A 21,173-nucleotide genomic window follows, 5' to 3' on the forward strand; every position below is an offset into this window, starting at 1 on the left:
CCATGGGCCTCTTGTTCTCATTATAAGCATCAGGCTTTTGTGCGAATACTTATTGCATCATACTGTACACAAAGCATATGATTTGTTGAGGGTTCGAACTAGCACCTCACCTGTACTAGATTGTAGATACTAATTCAGATTGTTTATGTATATACATATACTGTGAAATTTTAACTTACTAGGATGAATTACTCATTGTCACAATTGCCGACTTCCTTTTAAAATATATAATATGGATGGAAAACCGAACATCAATATGTTTATCGGTTTAAAGGTTATTGCCTAGCTGGTTAGCTAGGATTAAGATGTGACCACTGATTTGTAGATTGTGAGTCAAAACTCACCAGGGTTTTAACTTATCCCCAAGTTCATTTTTACTGAAACTGTAATTTTCGCATTGAAATAAGTTGAATTTTAAGATTTTCAATTTCAAATTATTGTCCATATGTTTTCCACTTTCTATCTATAAGAGTATTCTCTAGAGTGTTACATAACCTTACTGGATGATAGAGAAATAAATATAACCATGTTTTGCTGACCTTGTCGTTTTCTGTTTTACAATGAAGTACTTCAAAGGAGCTGTTCAGCGAATTCGTGAGGCACAGGCGGGATTGGATGTTCCCATACAAGTAGGAATTGGTATTGACATAACTGGCACAGGTATTAGAGTGGGGACTCTAGCAAAGGTAATACAAATACTATTATCTAATTACTATACGTGTACCTTGACAGGGTGGGGCTATATGTGTATAAACCTGCGATTTGTCCAGATCCTTTCTTTAACTTTTCCCAAAGTTCATTTTTTACTGAAACTGCAATTTTACTCAAGACATATGTATATATTATCCTGACCCTCCAGTTATTATTTATCGTATTCAGAGTCAACATATATATATATACATACATTTATATACAGTGATTTTTTTGGGGCCAAAATGCCACCGATATTCGGCTGTTTTCCCTCACTGAAATTAGCTATTTTTCCCCAATTATATATATATTTTTTCCCAATTTCAAATCAAGGGAAATTAGGCCATTTTTAAAAAAGGGTTATCGTATATTGCTGACAAAGAGTAAATACGTTTTTTTTTCTTCAGTTTTATTCTCCAAACCACTACACATGCAAAAGGTTTTGTAAAGAATATGTAAAACAATAGAGGCATCCATATAAGCAGATATATAGTTTCCAGATCCACATTAAGCCATATTGTTGACAATTTAGGTTGACCGCCATTATATGTAGGGTCAGGCTAATAACAGGAAGTGGCCCACAGTATAGGGTTTTACTAAAATCCGAAAAATACAAACAGGAGAGACATTCTAGAAACTTTATTATTAATATATTATTTACAAGATTATGGGTACAAATGCTGGTGAATTAATAATTTATTATTTTCTTTATGAAATTAGACAATAAGTATTTCTTAGAAAAAGTAAATAATATCTATACAAGTTGTGACTTCCAATACATATTTAATGTTAAATAATGATTTATTTTATGATTTTAAATCAGATTTGAAATAAACCTCAAACAAAAACATTGTTATTTGATTATTTTATGCATCTTTACCATTTTAATTTACTATGAATGATTTTTCCCAATTTGAGGAAAATGTCGCTAATTTTTCCCAATTCAAAAGGAGGGGTGGTAGTTTGAAAAAGAAAAAACCCAGTGATATATATATATATATATATAAAGTCTCTTTTTGGAAGTAAAATACAGAAAAAACTCTATAAACACTTTGTAGAAATATTTCGACCGTGTTACCGGTCTTCTTCAGTCGTGTTTATCTCTCATAGCAACGTAACGTACGGTTACATACACAAAAGTACTGTGACGTCACAGTAAGTATTATAAATGTCAAAGTTTTTTTCGCGCAATATCAACTTTGACGTTTATAATACTTATCATGCTACCTGATCTGAATTGAAAGTGTCCTGTAGACATCTGCATGTATGTTTCCAATAACTTGAATAACATGATAATAGCATTAATAGCATTTTTTAAAAAAATATTTGCGAAAGGAAAAAAATTTCTACCACATTTTAAAAATCATTTCCCTCTCTATTTATCTTGATTTCTTTATTTCTATAAAGTTTATTCACTTTGTATTTCAATAATTTCATCATAGTACTCTTATATAATATTGTCAACAATGAGGCTCATTGTAAGGTGTCCAGTGAGGCTCATTGTAAGGTATCCAGTGAGGCTCATTGTAATGTATCCAGTGAGGCTCATTGTAAGGTATCCAATGAGGCTCATTGTAAGGTATCCAGTGAGGCTCATTGTAAGGTATGCAGTGAGGCTCATTGTAAGGTATGCAGTGAGGCTCATTGTAAGGTATGCAGTGAGGCTCATTGTAAGGTATCCAGTGAGGCTCATTGTAAGGTATCCAGTGAGGCTCATTGTAAGGTATCCAGTGAGGCTCATTGTAAGGTATCCAGTGAGGCTCATTGTAAGGTGTCCAGTGAGGCTCATTGTAAGGTGTCCAGTGAGGCTCATTGTAAGGTGTCCAATGAGGCTCATTGTAAGGTGTCCAATGAGGCTCATTGTAAACTCATTGTAAGGTATCCAGTGAGGCTCATTGTAAGGTATCCAGTGAGGCTCATTGTAAGGTATCCAGTGAGGCTCATTGTAAGGTATCCAATGAGGCTCATTGTAAGGTATCCAGTGAGGCTCATTGTAAGGTATCCAGTGAGGCTCATTGTAAGGTATCCAGTGAGGCTCATTGTAAGGTATCCAATGAGGCTCATTGTAAACTCATTGTAAGGTATCCAGTGAGGCTCATTGTAAGGTATCCAGTGAGGCTCATTGTAAGGTATCCAGTGAGGCTCATTGTAAGGTATCCAATGAGGTTCATTGTAAGATGTCCAATGAGGCTCATTGTGATGTATCCAGTGAGGAAAGTTTGGTCACAGTGTGACCTGTCATAACTGAAAAGTGAGTAGAATCACCCAAATGAAATTTAATGATTACATGTACTCCCCCCTGTCAAGGTAATCAGGCAATAGGATTTGGAAATTTGAGATAGATATTGCTTAATTGCTTAATTAAATAACAAATTTGAGATTCATGGTAAACAACCAGATTTGTTATTGGTCAAGAAATGTATGAGAGAAGTAGATTGTAACCAAAATGATCAAACATTAGTTTTTGTATATTGACATTTTCGGTGATCTTTGGCTATACATGTATAACATGCAATTTGTTCAACTTGATAAAATTTGTAATTGATCAATTTTAAATGAACATGTTCAGTCATTTTCAATGCTGTGCAAAAATGGTAAAAGTATAGAGGTTAGGTACATGTATATATGTATCAACATGATGAATGATATAATTAAGTCATTAATTAGGAGAAAACAGTTTGATAAACATCAGAATATGATACACTATGATGATTATCATATTGTTATACTGTAACAGGAAATAGGACTAGGCCAAGAGTTGAAGATGAAAACTGGGGATAAAATGAGGTTCACCATTGATGAGAAATACCAGGAACAAGGCACTGAAAACATCATGTTTTTTGAAGCAGCCGAGGTGTTCTCCCAAATCAAAACGGGCAGTAAGGTGATCATTGAGGATGGACCCCTTACGCTTGTCATCGAAGGGAAAGGTAACATCAACTAACCAAGCTTGGTTTATATTTTCCAGTCTTTTACAATGTTTGGGGTATATTCAAATTATTGACATGCTTGTCTTCCATGCAGAATTGGTTTGATATTAAATGTATTAGGTGACGATTACGTGGATTGTGTGGTGGAGGAGGCTGGTGACCTGGGAAGTCACATGATGTGGACCATCCCCAATATGGTAATGAGGGAGGCGGAGCTATCAGAAAAAGACAAGAAAGATCTACAGTTTGCTCTTGATCATGATGTGAGTGTAGAAATCTGTACACGAGTATGTAGCACTATTACTGCAGCATTTTGGACTATATGCAGTCTATTTTAAACTATAGTACATATCTTAGAAAATTATTGTCATGGATCAGATGATCTTAGAAAATTATTGTCATGGATCAAATGATCTTAGAAAATTATTGTCATGGATCAGATGATCTTAGAAAATTATTGTCATGGATCAGATGATTAATGTACATGTCAGAATCATATATCACATGTGTATGTCTTAAACAAAACCTTTCTTTTGGTACCAAAAGTTTTGATCTGTGACTTTGACCTTTGGGTTTGACCTACATTTGAAAAACTTTAATTTGACCATTATTACAAACACATCTTGTTTTCTGTTAGTTTATTTCGATTAATGTAAAAATTGTTTAACAATCTCATAAATTCAAAATTTGTCTGCATCGTTTAGAAATTTTCAAAAGTGTTTTAACAATGGATTTTTTAGACAGAAATCATACAATGTATATATTTCATTGAAATACAGCCACCTGCCAAAAGTTTATAGACAAAATGGCGGATCTAAATTCCAACTTCACGGAAGTGGCTTGTTTTTTCTTTTGTAAATTCTATATATAGATAACGGGGATTCCGTATGCATACCACATATAAGTACAGGGTCTTGAGTCGTCATATGTTGGTATTTATTTGATGATCGTCTGATACGAGCTTCTGAATGTAGCTATGGGAAAGTCTAAGAATTTATCGCCAGCTGTGAAACAAATTGTAGACAGTTACAGATAAACGGGAAATTATTCTGAAACTGCCTGGGTATTGAAAATGGACCGGAAAACCATGTATGCTGTTGTAAAACGGTGTGAAATTCGAGGAAGTGCGGGAAATGCTAAAAAATCGAGATGCCCCAAAAAAATGGACGTTAGAGACGAGCACCAACTATTGCGGCTTGTAAAATTTAACCGTACCACTCCATTAAAAGACATAACAGGACAATTTAATCAAGGTAGGCAAGTTCCCGTGTCTGAAAGATCAATTCATCGTTATTTGTCAAAAAATAAGTACCATCGACGTGTATGCAGGAAGAAAATTAGGATTCGGGAACAAAATAGGAAAAACCGTGTGGCATGGGCGAGAGGTAAACGACGGTGGACTGTTGACTATAACTGGTCAAAAGTGATCTTCTCTGATGAATGTAAAGTTGTTTTGGGACAAAACAATCAAGTTTATATTTGGAGAAAGGCAGGAGAAGAATGGTTACCAGCGTGCATCAGCCCCGGCGCACCACCGAAACCTGCTATGAGTTTAATGCTGTGGGGATGCATTACCTGGAATGGAGTTGGCACACTAACGGTGGTTAATGGCAACATTAATGCAAATAAATATATTGATATCCTTGAAGAACAATTGTGGCCGGTTGTAGTGAAAAATTTTCCTACTAACGATTACATATTTCAAGATGACAATGCCCCGGTTCACCGTGCCCGAATTGTACAAGAATATAAACAAATAAACAGAATTCCAGGTATGTTTTGGCCAGCACAGTAACCTGATGCAAATATAATTGAAAACATTTGGTTTCTGTTGAAAAATAAACTTAAACGCAGACTTTCTAATATAAACAATGTCACTGACTTGGAGAGAAATATAAATGCCATCTGGATTAACGTACCCGTTACTTACATACGGAACCTCTATCGATCCCTACCTTCCAGAATGTTGAAAATGATCAGATCAAAGGAATATATAACAAACTACTGAGGCGAGATTTATTGTCTTTGTAATTCCATAGCCACTGAAAATCTGTATTATGTTGATGTTTAGACATTGACGTCCGCCATTTGTCTTTAAACTTTTGGCAGTTGGCTGTACCTCAGCGTAGAAAATTACACTATGATGCCTTTGATGGTCATTCAGTAATGATTTTTCTGAAAATGTGACTGCCATAAATGAAGGTGACAAATTTCCAGGGTAGGTTTTTTTGGAAAGAAAAATTTGGACCAGTATTCTTATGAACTATGTTAATTGTTAGTCAGCCTAAAATGCAAATCAGGTCATTTCTATAAGAATTTAATATAAATGGATTAAGGGATAGAAGTCATATTGAAATTGTATATTGCAAGTTCAATATGCTCGTTCCTAGCCCCCCCCCCCCCCCCCCCCCCCCCCCCCTCTTCTACACACGCACACATTTTTCTTCGATTGACTGTAACTTTTTCACTTTTTTCTCTGCCAGTTGGACATGGTTTTTGCTTCATGGGTGTGGTGTCCTGAAATGGTAGAGGAGGTGAGGAAATACCTTGGAGAAAAGGGAAAAACCATGAAGATCATGGCCAAAATAGAGACGTACACCGCTGTGAAGAGGTATAACTGAGATAGGGTAATAGCTAAGTGCATGTAATGTATGTGTATTCAATTTCATACTGTAACGGTATACATTTTGTATCATGATTTAATTGTTCATATTTCTGAAATAATATGAAATGTAATTCATTACAATGCAGGTTGTTAAGCAAAAACTTTAATTCTATTATGTATATAGAAATTTTGTAAGGTGTGTAAGTATCTGTTTGAAACATACACTGGTAGTCAGACTTAGTTTTCAAGACTTTGAGAACACCTACAAAAGTTGTCATCATTTACAAGTTTTAAAAATGAGGAAAATCAATTTATAGCTGAATGACACCCCCGTAAGCTGGGGAGGCATTTGTTTTTCATAAAAACAATCTTGTCATTATTTTTATTTTAAACAAAAATTTTCAGAATTTATGATCCATCATGAAGGTGTTTTACCTTTATAATTTTACTGCGATAACCTCCCATACGAAAATGGTTAAAAATTGTAAACAGTGTATATGGATGTGCTTGCATAATTTTGCTTTGTAATTTGAGCATTTCTGATCAGTGTTGTGCGAAAGCATTTGCATATTTATTTTTAACACATCCAAATAAAATACATGGTAATTGTGTCTTTATATAGACATTGAGATTGGAAAGAAGTGAGTTATCTTCTTGGGTTTAGAATAAGCAACAGTTGATAGCACAAAGGCTAGGATGGGGGTCAACATTTCTTGTAGGAATAAAGAGAGCTAAGAAACTTCAAAAGTCTTTCGATGAAGAATAACAAGACCAATGTGAATCAGGTGGGCATTATTGTCCATGGGCCTCTTGTTTTATCTTCTGCTAACAATAATAGCTTGTGAATATTGTCCATGGGCCTCTTGTTTTATCTTCTGCTAACAATGATAGCTTGTGAATATTGTCCATGGGCCTCTTGTTTTATCTTCTGCTAACAATGATAGCTTGTGAATATTGTCCATGGGCCTCTTGTTTTATCTTCTGCTAACAATAATAGCTTGTGAATATTGTCCATGGGCCTCTTGTTTCATCTTCTGCTAACAATGATAGCTTGTGAATATTGTCCATGGGCCTCTAGTTTTATCTTCTGCTAACAATGATAGCTTGTGAATATTGTCCATGGGCCTCTAGTTTTATCTTCTGCTAACAATGATAGCTTGTGAATATTGTCCATGGACCTCTTGTTTTATCTTCTGCTAACAATAATAGCTTGTGAATATTGTCCATGGGCCTCTTGTTTTATCTTCTGCTAACAATGATAGCTTGTGAATATTGTCCATGGGCCTCTTGTTTTATCTTCTGCTAACAATAATAGCTTGTGAATATTGTCCATGGGCCTCTTGTTTTATCTTCTGCTAACAATGATAGCTTGTGAATATTGTCCATGGGCCTCTTGTTTTATCTTCTGCTAACAATGATAGCTTGTGAATATTGTCCATGGGCCTCTTGTTTTATCTTCTGCTAACAATGATAGCTTGTGAATATTGTCCATGGGCCTCTTGTTTTATCTTCTGCTAACAATGATAGCTTGTGAATATTGTCCATGGGCCTCTTGTTTTATCTTCTGCTAACAATGATAGCTTGTGAATATTGTCCATGGGCCTCTTGTTTTATCTTCTGCTAACAATAATAGCTTGTGAATATTGTCCATGGGCCTCTTGTTTTATCTTCTGCTAACAATAATAGCTTGTGAATATTGTCCATGGGCCTCTTGTTTTATCTTCTGCTAACAATAATAGCTTGTGAATATTGTCCATGGACCTCTTGCTTTATCTTCTGCTAACAATGATAGCTTGTTAATGCTTCTCCTCCTTTATGGCTTATCCGATAAAATTGAAATTTTGTACAATACTTCAATGCCATTTGCAGATTTCGTTTTTCAGGGACAGAAGGATCCAATTGTTGTCCTTAAAGTTATAGTGGATCTGAGGGGTGGAGGGTGTAAAATATTTTAAATAGTTTGTGAACACTTCTCCTTTGTGGCTTATCGGAGTTCATATTGTCTATGTTCCTGCTCATGCTTTCTCCTTCATACCATGCAGTATATTAAAGGGAGGAGGTTTCATTTGGAGCACTTCAGGCATTTGTTTTTCATAAAAACATCTGTCATTTTTTTAAATTTTAAACAAAAATTATCAGAATTCATGATCCGTCATGAAGGTGTTTTACCTTTATAATTTTACTGCGATAACTTCTTTTGAAATTAAGAAAGTAAATTACATGAATTTGTTTTAAGATATTAGAGTTTCAGCATTCCAGATTTTAATTGTCAGAATTGATTTGTTTTTGAATCGATTTCTTTAAAGATTGAAAGAAAAAGAACAATTTTAAGTTCATTGTATTGACTATATCAGAGTTCATGATCTTTCTTTTTCTCTCCCCACTCTGAAGTGAACAATGTGTCACATGGGTCTCATGTTAGATCATATTTATATATAGAGCAGGGTGTCAAGTACCTATTTATTCCTATATTTTCCTATAGACTAGAAGGTTCCTATATTTTCCCTATAAGTCATTAAAATCCCTAGAAAGACCTATATATCCAAAAAAATGGCAGTCCTATTTTCAAAAATTATATATATATATATATATATATATATATATATATATATGAATGTATTAATCATTAGTAAAGAAGTTATTTCAAACCTCTTCACATTATATATGCATTAAGATCAGATAAGCTGTTCTGGCAAAGTACCTTGTAGTTGATACCATCTATCAGGTGTAGCCAGGGCAGCAAAATTTAAGCCATGCTTATTGATACAATTATGTCTATGATACATTCAAATATGTCTTTTTGTTATTTTTGACAAAACAATACTAAGAGAATGGCTTTTTAAGAAGCTGAAATAATTATCTCGAAACTTCTTAAATTTACATTTTAGCATATTCTTATTATGAATAACATTTACTGAATCGGCAATCCATTTGACGATTGTCACTTTAAGTATGGCTTGCTTTTAAAATCAATGGACCGCATGGGCAAATATAAACTAAATCATACCATGTCATCTAGATCATAATTATTCTAATTACTTTACCCATCTCGCATAACTCTTAGATTTTTGTTATGTGCCAAGAAAAAAAAATCCAGGAGCTGATGCTAGATTGATAGTTAATTAGATTGTTATGAAGAGAATAACTATGATGATTGTATAAAAACTGTCAATTGGATGGAAAACTGTCCACATCTGAAAGGGTTTTGTCTTTGTTTATGTTGGAGTTCCTCATTGACAATATCTTCGTGGTCTTTAGTGATCAGGTCTTCCAACAGTCTGTTGGAATCCCCATGGGCACAAATTGTGTTCCTTTGTTAGCTGACCTTTTTTATATTCCTATGAAGCAGCATTAATTCAAAAACTTTTACGCGAGAAGAAAAAATCTCTTGCTGTGACCTTCAATTCGACATTTAGATATATCAATGACGTATTTATATCTATCAACAATAATAATTTTCATTCATATGTTGATTAAATATATCCAAGTGAACTCAAAATAAAAGACACCACAGAGTGGTCAGTTTTTTAATATGCAAGTTCCGAGTTACACCAAAATTATTTCCCTTTGTCGAACTCTTTCGCATTTTATGACGTATGGTGGGTACACAATATATACACTATATCGTAGACTGGCATTGTACATAACGATTACATACGATTAATGTAATAAAAGCGTAACTTTTGTTTATATCAATCACTGGTATGTATATTCTGGCCATATCAAGCATAATCTGTTTGAATAAGATCATCAAATTGGCAATTAAATCATTATTCGTTTCCTCTTCTACATGAGTGACGCTTTTATCAAAAAAAAATGGCAATTAACAGTATTTGTTTGAGCCATTTTGTTATCCAATACTCATAAACTCACTAAAGTTGCCTTTCTCCTGAGATAGGATGGTCTCAAAAACTCTGGATATCATCTTTTAAGAAATAATACAACGATAGTAATTAGCAAATGTACCCACTGTCATCATATTTTACGTCATAATTTACGGAAGAGTTCAACAAAGGGAAATAACTCTTGGGGAACTCAGAACTTCCGTATTGAAGCAGTCTACTGACATAAATAAATAAATAGATAAATGTGTATTCGGTTTATACATACAAACATACTTACATAAATACCAAGGATAACCCATGAAAGCTCGAAAACTTATTTCCAATGGGGTCCTTTGATGCACGGATGTTTGCGCTAGGGGGTCATTTATGTGGGAGGAAACCGGAGTACCCGGAGGAAACCCATGTGTTCAAATGGGCGACCGCCATACCCTCTCACATACAACCACTGCCGATCACGGGGATCGAACTCGGGTCGCAGCGATGAGAAACGAGAGTGCGACACGGACACCCTACCTCTGCGCTACCTGGACAAACAAGTTGATGGTGCAGGAGTTCCAACAGTTTCGTTTAAAGTCAGCATTTCGCAAATTCTATGGTCGTTATAACGATCTAATTAGCCAATACAACCTATTATTGTGTCAAATGCTGTCTAACATGTTTCATGCCGATTGTTAGGCCGTTCTTGGCACACTGATTTTGACTACGGATAACTCCATTTACCTGATAAAGATATAAAGGTCACAGCGGGTGTGACTGGTCGACAGGGGATGCTTAGTCCTCCTAGGCACCTGATCCCACCTCTGGTATATCCAGAGGTCGGTGTTTGCCCATCTCTATTTTGTATTTCTTGTAGGAGTTATGAAATTGGTCACTGTTCATTATCTTCACCTTTCATGTTTAATATTATTTCTTCTCCAGTAAGATACTATGCCTGCTAGATTTTTATGCAGAAACAATAAACTTTTATACAATTTATTTGATAAAATCCCTATTTATTCCTATAAATCTGCTGTAAAAATACCTGTTTTGCCCTATAAACTGCAAAAAAAATTCCTATTATCCTATATTTATGAGACCAAAAGTGGCTTGACACCCTGATAGAGCGTATTATATTAATTTATGTAGGCAATCTAATTCATACAGATCTTCTGTTACACTACTGGAGGAGATACTTAGAGAAGATCTGATTTTAATTAGATCGATAATGTACTAGGTGAAACCTTTGAAGACTTGATTTTTCTAGATTAGGTACTCTGATACACTTTTCTAATAATTCATCTTATTTGGTTTATCCTTTCCTTTTTGATCATGTTGATCCCATAATTGGCCTGTCTGCTGAACAGTTGCGTAATCCACATCAATTCTAAAAGTATATGTGTACTTCAACTGACTGGATTCTGCCATGCTTGTCACTTTGAATTGATAAGAAACCATTTTTGGGTGCACAGTTTCAAAGCTCACTGAGTGTATAGTAAGATGGTTGGATATTGATTAGGGGTTCAAGTTACCAGACACATTTGTAACATTCCTGACAGAAAATGAGTATAGATGAAGTTCATCTTGAATTGAAGTTTGGCTTTTCTACTAAAATTTTATTTATGAGTGCATGGTAATGTATGTGGAATCGTCTATTACGAGTATTATCATTATATAGTTACATTCTTCTCTGATTAAAAGTTGTTAGTTAGGCTTGAATGAGAAGCCATGAAGGAAATGCTTTGAATATCATTGCTGAAAAACATCTCTTTTGAGAAAATTCAGAATTTTAATGTTCTCAGCAGTCAGTGCATTAATGCACTGTCAGACATGTGTATTTAAACAGAATCATATTTTTCATCATTTCTAGAATGTAAAAATACTCGCTGTAAAATTTTCAAATTCCCATGGTTTTGTTGCAAGTAAAGAATAGCCTTTAACAGTTTATGTGTACTCTAAGCAAGTACATGTTACATATATTAAGTACATTTACATCAAGTTTGTGGCTCTCTTTAGAATTAGTCATATTTTGTTAAATTTTCTTTGATTGAAATGAGGGAAATTAATTGAAATCATTATAGCACATGCATATTTGTTCCTTCATCTGAGTGAAACATATCTAGGTTAGCTTTTTTGTGAACTAACCGAGATCTTACATAAAACTTTGTAAACAAGTTTTCAGGGAATGTGATTGTATTTTGAGTGGATTTTTCTAATCTTAATAAATATTTCATGTTGAGAATTTTATGTGAGTGGATTGAAATTTTTCAGAGTTGATGAGATTTTGGCAGTGGCAGATGGGCTGTACATAGCCAGAGGCAATCTCGGAGTCAATATTTCACCAGAGAAGGTCTTCCTGGCCCAGAAGATGATAATTGGAAAAGCTAACAAAGCTGGAAAGCCAGTTATTTGTGCCACTCAGGTACATCATTAATACTGAATGAAATCAGATTGTCTACTCCACCTCTGTCTCGGTTACAGCTGCTGTGATAAATTTCCCTCTCTCCATTGCAGAAGTTACATGATATATTGCTATGATGACAATTTTTCTGTCATTTGTCCTACTTTTTTATTTTGGAAAGGAAAGACGAACGTTCAACTCATAATTCTTAAGATTTTAATTTCTCAATCCATGAGAAGTTTGACCTTACAGAAGTGAAAGGATTCTACAATATATGCCTTTGTTTTAAATTGATAACAGACACAGGAAAACAGGTGGAACTGGTGCTGGGAATATATTAACCCAGCTTTAATGCCAAAGTGTCTTTAAAATACAAATTACGATAATCATTTCAAAGCAGCGAATCTTAGAACTGCGAAGCGTCGTTATTTAATTCTATATATACATACTGGTATTATTTCCTCACCTCAACAAAGACCTTAAGTGTTAGGGTGCATGATCTGTAATGACCATAGACGTGACAATGACCTTGCCTGCAGTGATGATGATGATAAAGGCACTATTTGCCTTAAGTAAATTTTTACACTGCATGACTGATCCGAGTATGGAAACCCATTTTTAAAAGAATTGCAATAATCTTAATTGATAAACCATCTTTTCGTTTGTATGTAAAATTTGTGAAAAATATGTTTGTCTTCTCTTAATAGTTTCTTAGATGTGACATACATCTGCAGAAAGTGCAGCATTAAATACAATGCGAGAAGTGTTTTTGGTTTCAAGTCACAAGACCTTTTGTGAAATTGGTCTCGGTCTGACGTGGTCTGTTTCTCGGTAACTAGTTTTGAATTTGAGCAATATTTCACAGTTGGATACTAGAGCCATGTACAATCTTCCAGGAACATGGTAGTTTGTATAGCTTTGTACTAAAACGAATTTTTTTACTATAATTAACAATTAAGATACAGAAGCAGACTAGGGGTCTGGATTCTGTATGGTATTGAGCTCATCTGTATCACTTTCACATCTTCTCCATTGCATATGGCAGTTTGCATGTTTTAGATGAGATTCCGATCCATTTTAAGTAATGTGTTTGTCTTGCTCTTTTACAGACAGAAAGGTTAGATGTTTTGCTGGATCTGAGTTTTGCTTTTTTGCTTCCAGATGTTGGGCAGCATGATGTTTAATCCTCGTCCTACACGAGCAGAAGTTGCTGACGTTGCCAATGCCATTTTGGACGGAGCCGACTGTGTCATGTTGTCTCGAGAGACAGCCAGGGGAAAGCATGCTGTAAAAAGTATGCAAACCATGAGTGCTGTAAGTTTGAAACCATATTATACAGCTTTAATTTGCTGCACTTTATTTTCTCAATTTCTACTGAGGGATAAACCTTCAAGTTGACATTAGTGAAATTTTTTGACCAAAGCTTTTACAAAATGATGAATTTTTTATGTACATGTTAGCTTAAATTTATTTTGTATGGATAATCCAAAGATAAGCAGGTCTAGAGCATATTTTAAAACTTCGTATGGTGTGATCCTACTATTAGTAATAAGCAATATATGTAGGGAAAATTAATAGAAAAATCAGTGAAAGAAAATGATGAAAGAAGTTCGTTTGTACTTGCAATCAATTAAAAAAATGGATAGAGAGAGCTTACATGTATGTCTTGGATTCAGTTTGTCATATTCAGAAATTAAAAATCACTTGTTGGTAATTTGGTGCATTCAGGTGTGCAGGGAGGCAGAGGCAGCCCTCTTTAATGAACACGTGTTTAACGACTTGAGGAAGAAAGTGGGTGTGATAGGAAACACCCACACGACTGCCATAGCAGCCGTGGAGGCGGCCCACAAATGCCAAGCCAGAGCCATCATGGTGGTTACAGTCAGTGGAAGGTGAGTGCACAGTTCCATTGCGTGAGGCTTATAATGTACTAGTACTGTAGATCAGCAATGTTGCCTTGTTGGATTGATTAGCAAGACATAAAGGCAACATTACTGATTTACAGGAAATAACAATTTTGAGGAAAAAAGATTATTTACGCTACCCTCCACATCTGGACCCCTGGTGAAATAAAGTAACAGGTCCTTCAAAAGGATTTAGGAGTTGTGCTTGGTCTAGTCTGATAAGCATCATGCATCTAGGGAATCATGTTAATAGTCATGCTTCAGCTGTTATCTGTGGGGTCAGGTTAATGTTTATTAGACCATGCCCACTTACAACTACAAAAAGTCCTACATTGACCAACTTGAACTTATTTTAGACAAATCGCTGCCTTTTCTGCTCTTTTTTGCACTGAATTTTAGAGTTTCATCTAAGCTGCGTGTCAAGGAAAAGAAATATCAGTAAACACAGTAGCAAGTTCTACCATACTGTCTGTATACTGAAGAATGAACCATGAACAGGTGTTGGATGCAGTGTAGAACTCTAGTAATTAAACTGCATTGAAGGTTTGATACAATATCCACTGATATATTGTGTGCATTAGGTCCTATGTCAATTACATGTAACATCTACTAAGGACAATACCAAGCGTAGAATACAAGATCGATATCATCTCTGCGTAGTAAGCAGTATATATTTGCATCTTGACATTTCTGGTAAAGAACTATTTACTGTAAGTCGATGTTTGATACAAGGATATACAGTATCAATCAAAGAAACGTGATAATGCATTGTCTTAGATAAAAGCAAAGTCAATGTAATGTTTTTTGTTGAAAAATCCCGATACTGCAAACCAGGAAATTCAGACCTGTATTTTATTTGCACTCATTTTAACCTTAACCCAAGTGGGTGGAAATGACACGAGGCAGAAGTTTCCTGTTACCCAATATTAACAAACACAAAAGTCAGCACAAATAATTGCTTTTCTACAAGAAATAGATGTCTTTTAGTGAACTTTGCATTATGTACCTGAATTGTTGATCTCTGCATGTCTCTTGTAACTCGACAACTGACATTCAAATCTTTGCTGACCATTAGAAATACCTTAGTTAAACATTGTAAACATTAAAAACGGGAAAAATAAAATTTGAAAATTTTAATTCAATCGTGTCCATGCCCCTTTAACCATTTGCAACACATACACTACCAGTGTGTGCATCTTCCTTTTCATGTGTCAGCGTACCTTAGTTTCGCAGTGCGACAGCCACATGATATTGACCAAGTCACTGATACGTTTGATTGTTGTTGATTTCAGGTCACCTGCTCTGATATCCAAGTACAGACCCAACTGTGTGATCTTAGCTATCACTAGGTCCAAACACACTGCCAACAACCTGCAGCTCCATAGAGGAGTGTTTCCAGTGTTTTACAAAGGTAGGTCTGCGACAGTATCGGCGATCTTGACGCTTCTGTATCAAAGTCACGAACTGTTAACGCTTCTGTATCAAAGTCATGAACTGTGTACCATGAAAACATGTTGACAAATATTTCATTAGGATACAGTACAGTTTGTACAATATTGACAATGTGTCCAGTTGAGTACATATACTGATTAATTTTGTAGAAATATCTTTCAATCAAGTTTTGTTTATGCCCTTAGGCTAATCTTCTATACTGAACAGAATACTTTCTGGTGTGATTTTTAAAAATACCCATGAATAGAAATGTTGCAATGCTTTGTTTTGACAGATGATCGAGATGACGTTTGGGTAGATGATGTGGACGCCAGGTTACACTGTGGTATGACGATTGCCAGGCAGCTGGAATACATTAAAAGTGGCGATATGATTGTCCTGGTGACGGGATGGACATCAGGGGCGGGGTCAACCAACACTATCCGCATTATAAGCGTCCCCTCGACCTCTCTTCCTGTGCCATACGCCAGAGTAGAAATAGATACACCTGTTGATGACAAGGTCCGCTTTGAGTAGGCTTCACAGAGTACATTTTAGAAGGTGATTTTAAAAAAAGCCATTTTTTTATGGTCCCATTATCAAAAATGTTTTTTACCCGTATTAATGGTTATCAGGGTTTCAGCATGTCTCTGGTGTGATTAAAGCAGAGAAACTTGAATCAATTATTAAGAATTGAATGTACTTTGAAAGGTATGTTTTTGGGAATTTAAATTTTTGGGGTTTTCGTTGTTGTTCATTTATACATGACATTGTGTGGCATTTCTGCTAATATTCCTGTGAGTAAAAACTTTTTCATAATATTTTCTGTAACATGAGCTTTTTGTCCAGATATTGAGAGAAATAATGATGATCATGATTGATGTTACAGTAGTTTTTGTATTACATAATTTGACAAAATAAAACAACAACACTAAACCAATTCTTTAACTTTAGCATACACTGTATTTTAGAGAGAAGCTGTACATGAATAAGCATAAAGTTGCTCCTCACAGCGTTTAGGTATTTCGTGGTTCATGTACACCAATTTGTCTAAAATGTGTTAGAGCCTCAGGAAATTGGTTTAAATTAATGTGGTTTTTTTTTCCAGAGGTACTCTACCGCTTCCCAAAATAAGGCATCAAAGTATAAATGGCTAAGGCATTTAAATTACCACATATAATATGATGGACCTGGCTAACATAGAAATGAAAAATAAGGGTTTGACAGCATTTTTAACCCCAGATTTGTAAACTTCGCAAAATTTAAAGAAGAATTTTGAACTTGAAAATAAAACATTACCGGTACTAACAATTTAAAACACATCTGTTGACAGAAAACCCTTAATCATGACAGCTACTTTTCCCAATACTGCATCTGAAAATTGTATTTGAATGATTTCACCAACTCTTTCATTCACTTTCTTAATTTGATTTCTGAAGTTGATCTTATTTCTGATCATGATATTCCACCATTGAAAAAGCCACAAACACCCCTAACAGATCTCACTTCAAGCCTTAAGAACAGTCTCAATGATTTTCAGGTCTAAGGTAAATTTTCAAAAGTTTGTTAAGTTGTACAAAACATTTCACCAACTTTTACAAGTGAAATCAAAATGGGCACCATAAATACAAGAATTTATCAATGATTTTGACATCAGTTTTGCATGCAGATCTACACTGTAAATTGATGGGGAATGGTAAAGTCTGCTCAAGGGAAGAAACAGACAAAATTTAACTACAGTACTAACATTTGATGAAACTTTGGTATCATTAGAAAAATTATGTGTGTGTTACTGGCAGTGAAACTATTAAAATGATTTTGACTCTATACACAAGTTTTTACAGATATGTAATGTGTTCATGTTTCATCAAAATATTGATATGTCTAGGGCTATTTGATACTGTCATGTTTTTAATGGGGTCAATGTGTATAACTTGGTATTCATTATAGATTACTTACTGTGTCAATATACAGTAACCATTGCTACAGATGAAGAACATGTGTGCACTGTAATAAAATTCTCTGTTCCTTGTATTGTATGAAAATTTATGTATTTAGTGTTTTCATTATGTTCCCCAAACAAAGTTTGGGAACATATTGTTTTTACTCTGTTTCTTATTATTATTATTATTATTATTCTTTTTCTCCGGTACTTTTTTGTCCGGTAGTGTTCTCAGAAACTACAAAAGGGATCGATATGAAACTTTCCAGGATGATAGTATAGCGTTTGTAGATGTGCATAGTGATAGTCATTTTGTTTGCACGTGCATGCACGCGCGCGCACGTGCATTGCAATTTTGGTACAAAAAATGGAAAATCAGAATATTGAAGGAAGCGATATGAAACCTAATTAGGATGGTAGGATATCATTTGTAGATATGAAAAATAATAGTTCTTTTTTCTGTACGCGCACGCATGCGCGTGCACGCGCATTGCAAAATTTGTACGCTAACTTTGGAATCAGTCTAACTTTTTTGTTGTTCATTGAAATGGCTTGAAATTCATATCATAGGTAGATATTGAGACCCTTAACTGATTTACATGGTCAAAATTACCAATTTGCACGCGCATGCACGTGCGCTTCATTTTGATTGGATAATGCTAAAACGTTTGTAACTATCTTATTTATGAAGTGAATGAGATGATATTCACAGCATACGTAGACAATATGTGTATCTATATGTTGGTGTAACAAAAAATGCCAACGCACACGCGCATGCGCGTTCAACGTTTTTTAAATGTTCAATTTTTAAAGCACGATAACGTTTTTGTTTTTCATCAAATTCTATTCATATTAGGGGTTTAGATGTATCTTGGTACTCCTTACAAATTGCTGTGGTTAGAATTACTGCTCAGCACGTGCATGCACGTGTCCTGATTTCTGATTGGACGATTTTAAAATCGCTATAACTTCCTTATATTTGGTGGAAACGTTATGAAATTCATACTGTGGGTATATGATACAAATGCCTGTTGAACGACATCAACAAAAATTCGGAATCATACACGCGTGCGCGTGTATGCACGTGCAACGCTTTCTTTCATTTCTTGGTACTGAAATGACCATATTGAACGTACTACATGTAATTAAAGGCTAAAATAAAATGATTTTTTCCTATAGATTCACAAGGACATCACTTTTTAATTGGGGGAGGTTTGGGGAACATCTGTAACGGTCCCCGTTACAATTAAAACTAGTTTACATTGTAATTGATTTAATGCAATGTAATTGTTTTTCTGCTGTAATTTTAAACACTTTTTATAAGCATTGATACATGTATTGTACAATATATTCTGAATGCACAGAAATGGACAAAAGTTTCACAATATTATTCATGTACAAATATCTTGTGTACAAAATATTCATTTCTGAATCAGACCATTTTTCATCCAAAATTTATAGAATTTGATAAATATACAAGTATAATTAACTTAGAAAAAAAAACAACTTTTATTACTAATAATTTCAAAGATTAGTGATTATTGTAGAATAATTACAATATAAGATACAATGTCATATAGTTATGAGTTTTCTTGATATTCTGTTATATTTTACAACCCAAGACTTTTATCTATCATTTGATTCAATAATCATAATAAAAAATATGACAAGGAAATTTATCACCTTTTACTGTCAGTTTCTGTCAGGTAACAAAATATCAAATGTACCTGTTTACTGGAATTCACATTCTTTTTGTATTTTAATTGTATACACCTCTACATGTTTCACATGAAATACAATATAGAATTGGTGCTTGTTATGCTAATATATTGATTTTAAGTCTCATTTTGTAATTACTGTTATTAAAGCAGATGCATTATTATTTATATATATTAAAAAATAAAACATTTTGTTTTACAAACATTTGCATGTACAGGTGTACATGTTGCTGCAAATAGATTTTTTTTTTTTTTAAATTTTACGAAAATATATGTATTTGAGTTACAGTGTAGGCATGAGTGTTTATTTAAGTTCTAGAATGCATACTTAACATATTAATATGTACATTATGTACATGTACATTTGTACCTGATAATGTACACATACAATTTTAAACCATATATTTTGAATATGTACAATACATGTATGTAAAATGAAGAGTATATTGATGTAATACAAAATTTCCTCCAATTCGTCATCATATGCAAGAAATTGCATCAGAACTTTTAACTGCTTAACTTGTAACAAACAAAGATTGAAATGTAAACTTTTCATATACAAATTCATTCATGCGGTCAATATGGCTGTTAGCTTATGATCATCCTTGCAGTAGTCAGTTCGCATCACTGATGCATCAAAACAGAGTGCACCAATACTGCTTTTCAACCTACTGGCTTTATAAATTTGCTTTGATAGAATGGCAAGGTCAGCTATTTCATAATTACATTTGTATTTAGATCTTCCATTGGTTAAAGTGAAATCACAGAACAGCACCAAAGGATTGAAAGAAAGTCATTAGATTGATTTATAATGCATGATACTATATATAAAGCATGTAGAGTTGGATTCTGTAATAAATGTTTTGGGTATTGATGTAATAAAACAATGTATTATATTTTGTGCTTAGCTTTATAGGAAATTTTGAGTAATCTCAATGAATTTTTTGTTCACTAAATTAGATTAATAAATACTTCCAAAATGTTTATCATCAATTTAATTTGTTCAAGTTGCTAAACACATCAATTAATCCCTAACCTCATTTGGGAACTGAGGTATTTAGAATTGCTCTTTTTATGCAAGAGTTAATAGTATTTCATACATGTACATACTGCACTGAAGTTACTTATGGCCAGAGAGTATGTACAAATATGTACATGCATTGTCCATGCAAATTTCACTTCAGTAGAAATGTAACAGCTACATGTACTAGAGTAAACTTTTAGCGGCAGATCCAGGATTATTATCCAAGGGAGAAAATGAGCGGGGAATGGGAGATTTGAATGTACATGTAGACATGAATAACTTGCCCTGGGATATTGGTTAGTTTAAATGAATTAAAATGGTGAATGCTGAGCAGTTTTTAATACCAATAGAGGTTTTGGGATTTTAGTTTCACACAAAGCCAATTCTTTGCCAAAGTTGATCCCCATTTGCAGATTCTGTGGCATGCCTCCAAATTTTTTTTTGCTTAAATGAAGCAAAATAATATGATGTATTCAAAGCAAGATGTGAACCATCTGTGTGGTGCGTGTAAGGATAAGACCAAGGTCGAGGTATCATTTAGTAGAAAAACCTTGTTTTTATTGCAGAGCCCTGATATTTGGTCACAAGCTTCCTCTCGGAGGAATATACGTTCAGTGTGCATTTCAGCTGGATTGGTACTTTAAGGGTAAAATTAAGTCAAACAATTTTCCTGATTTTGGGTGTGTGTGTGTGTTATGAATACATGT

General features: G+C 34.3%; 1 protein-coding gene across 1 annotated transcript in view; it reads left to right on the forward strand.

The window, feature by feature from the left end:
- The window catches only part of LOC125658409 (pyruvate kinase-like), a 26,630-nt gene extending 6,204 nt beyond the window's left edge, over positions 1-20,426 (forward strand). The window contains exons 4-12 of the mRNA XM_048889656.2: positions 567-686; positions 3,428-3,620; positions 3,741-3,883; positions 6,104-6,231; positions 12,318-12,468; positions 13,609-13,761; positions 14,176-14,339; positions 15,644-15,762; positions 16,078-20,426. Coding sequence (XP_048745613.2) covers positions 567-686; positions 3,428-3,620; positions 3,741-3,883; positions 6,104-6,231; positions 12,318-12,468; positions 13,609-13,761; positions 14,176-14,339; positions 15,644-15,762; positions 16,078-16,319 — 1,413 coding nt within the window. The 3' untranslated portion in view covers positions 16,320-20,426. The remainder of the gene's footprint in view (positions 1-566; positions 687-3,427; positions 3,621-3,740; positions 3,884-6,103; positions 6,232-12,317; positions 12,469-13,608; positions 13,762-14,175; positions 14,340-15,643; positions 15,763-16,077) is intronic.
- The last annotated feature ends 747 nt before the right edge of the window (positions 20,427-21,173 follow it).

The sequence above is a fragment of the Ostrea edulis genome, chromosome 9 (assembly GCF_947568905.1).
Source record: "Ostrea edulis chromosome 9, xbOstEdul1.1, whole genome shotgun sequence".
NCBI lineage: Eukaryota > Metazoa > Mollusca > Bivalvia > Ostreida > Ostreidae > Ostrea > Ostrea edulis.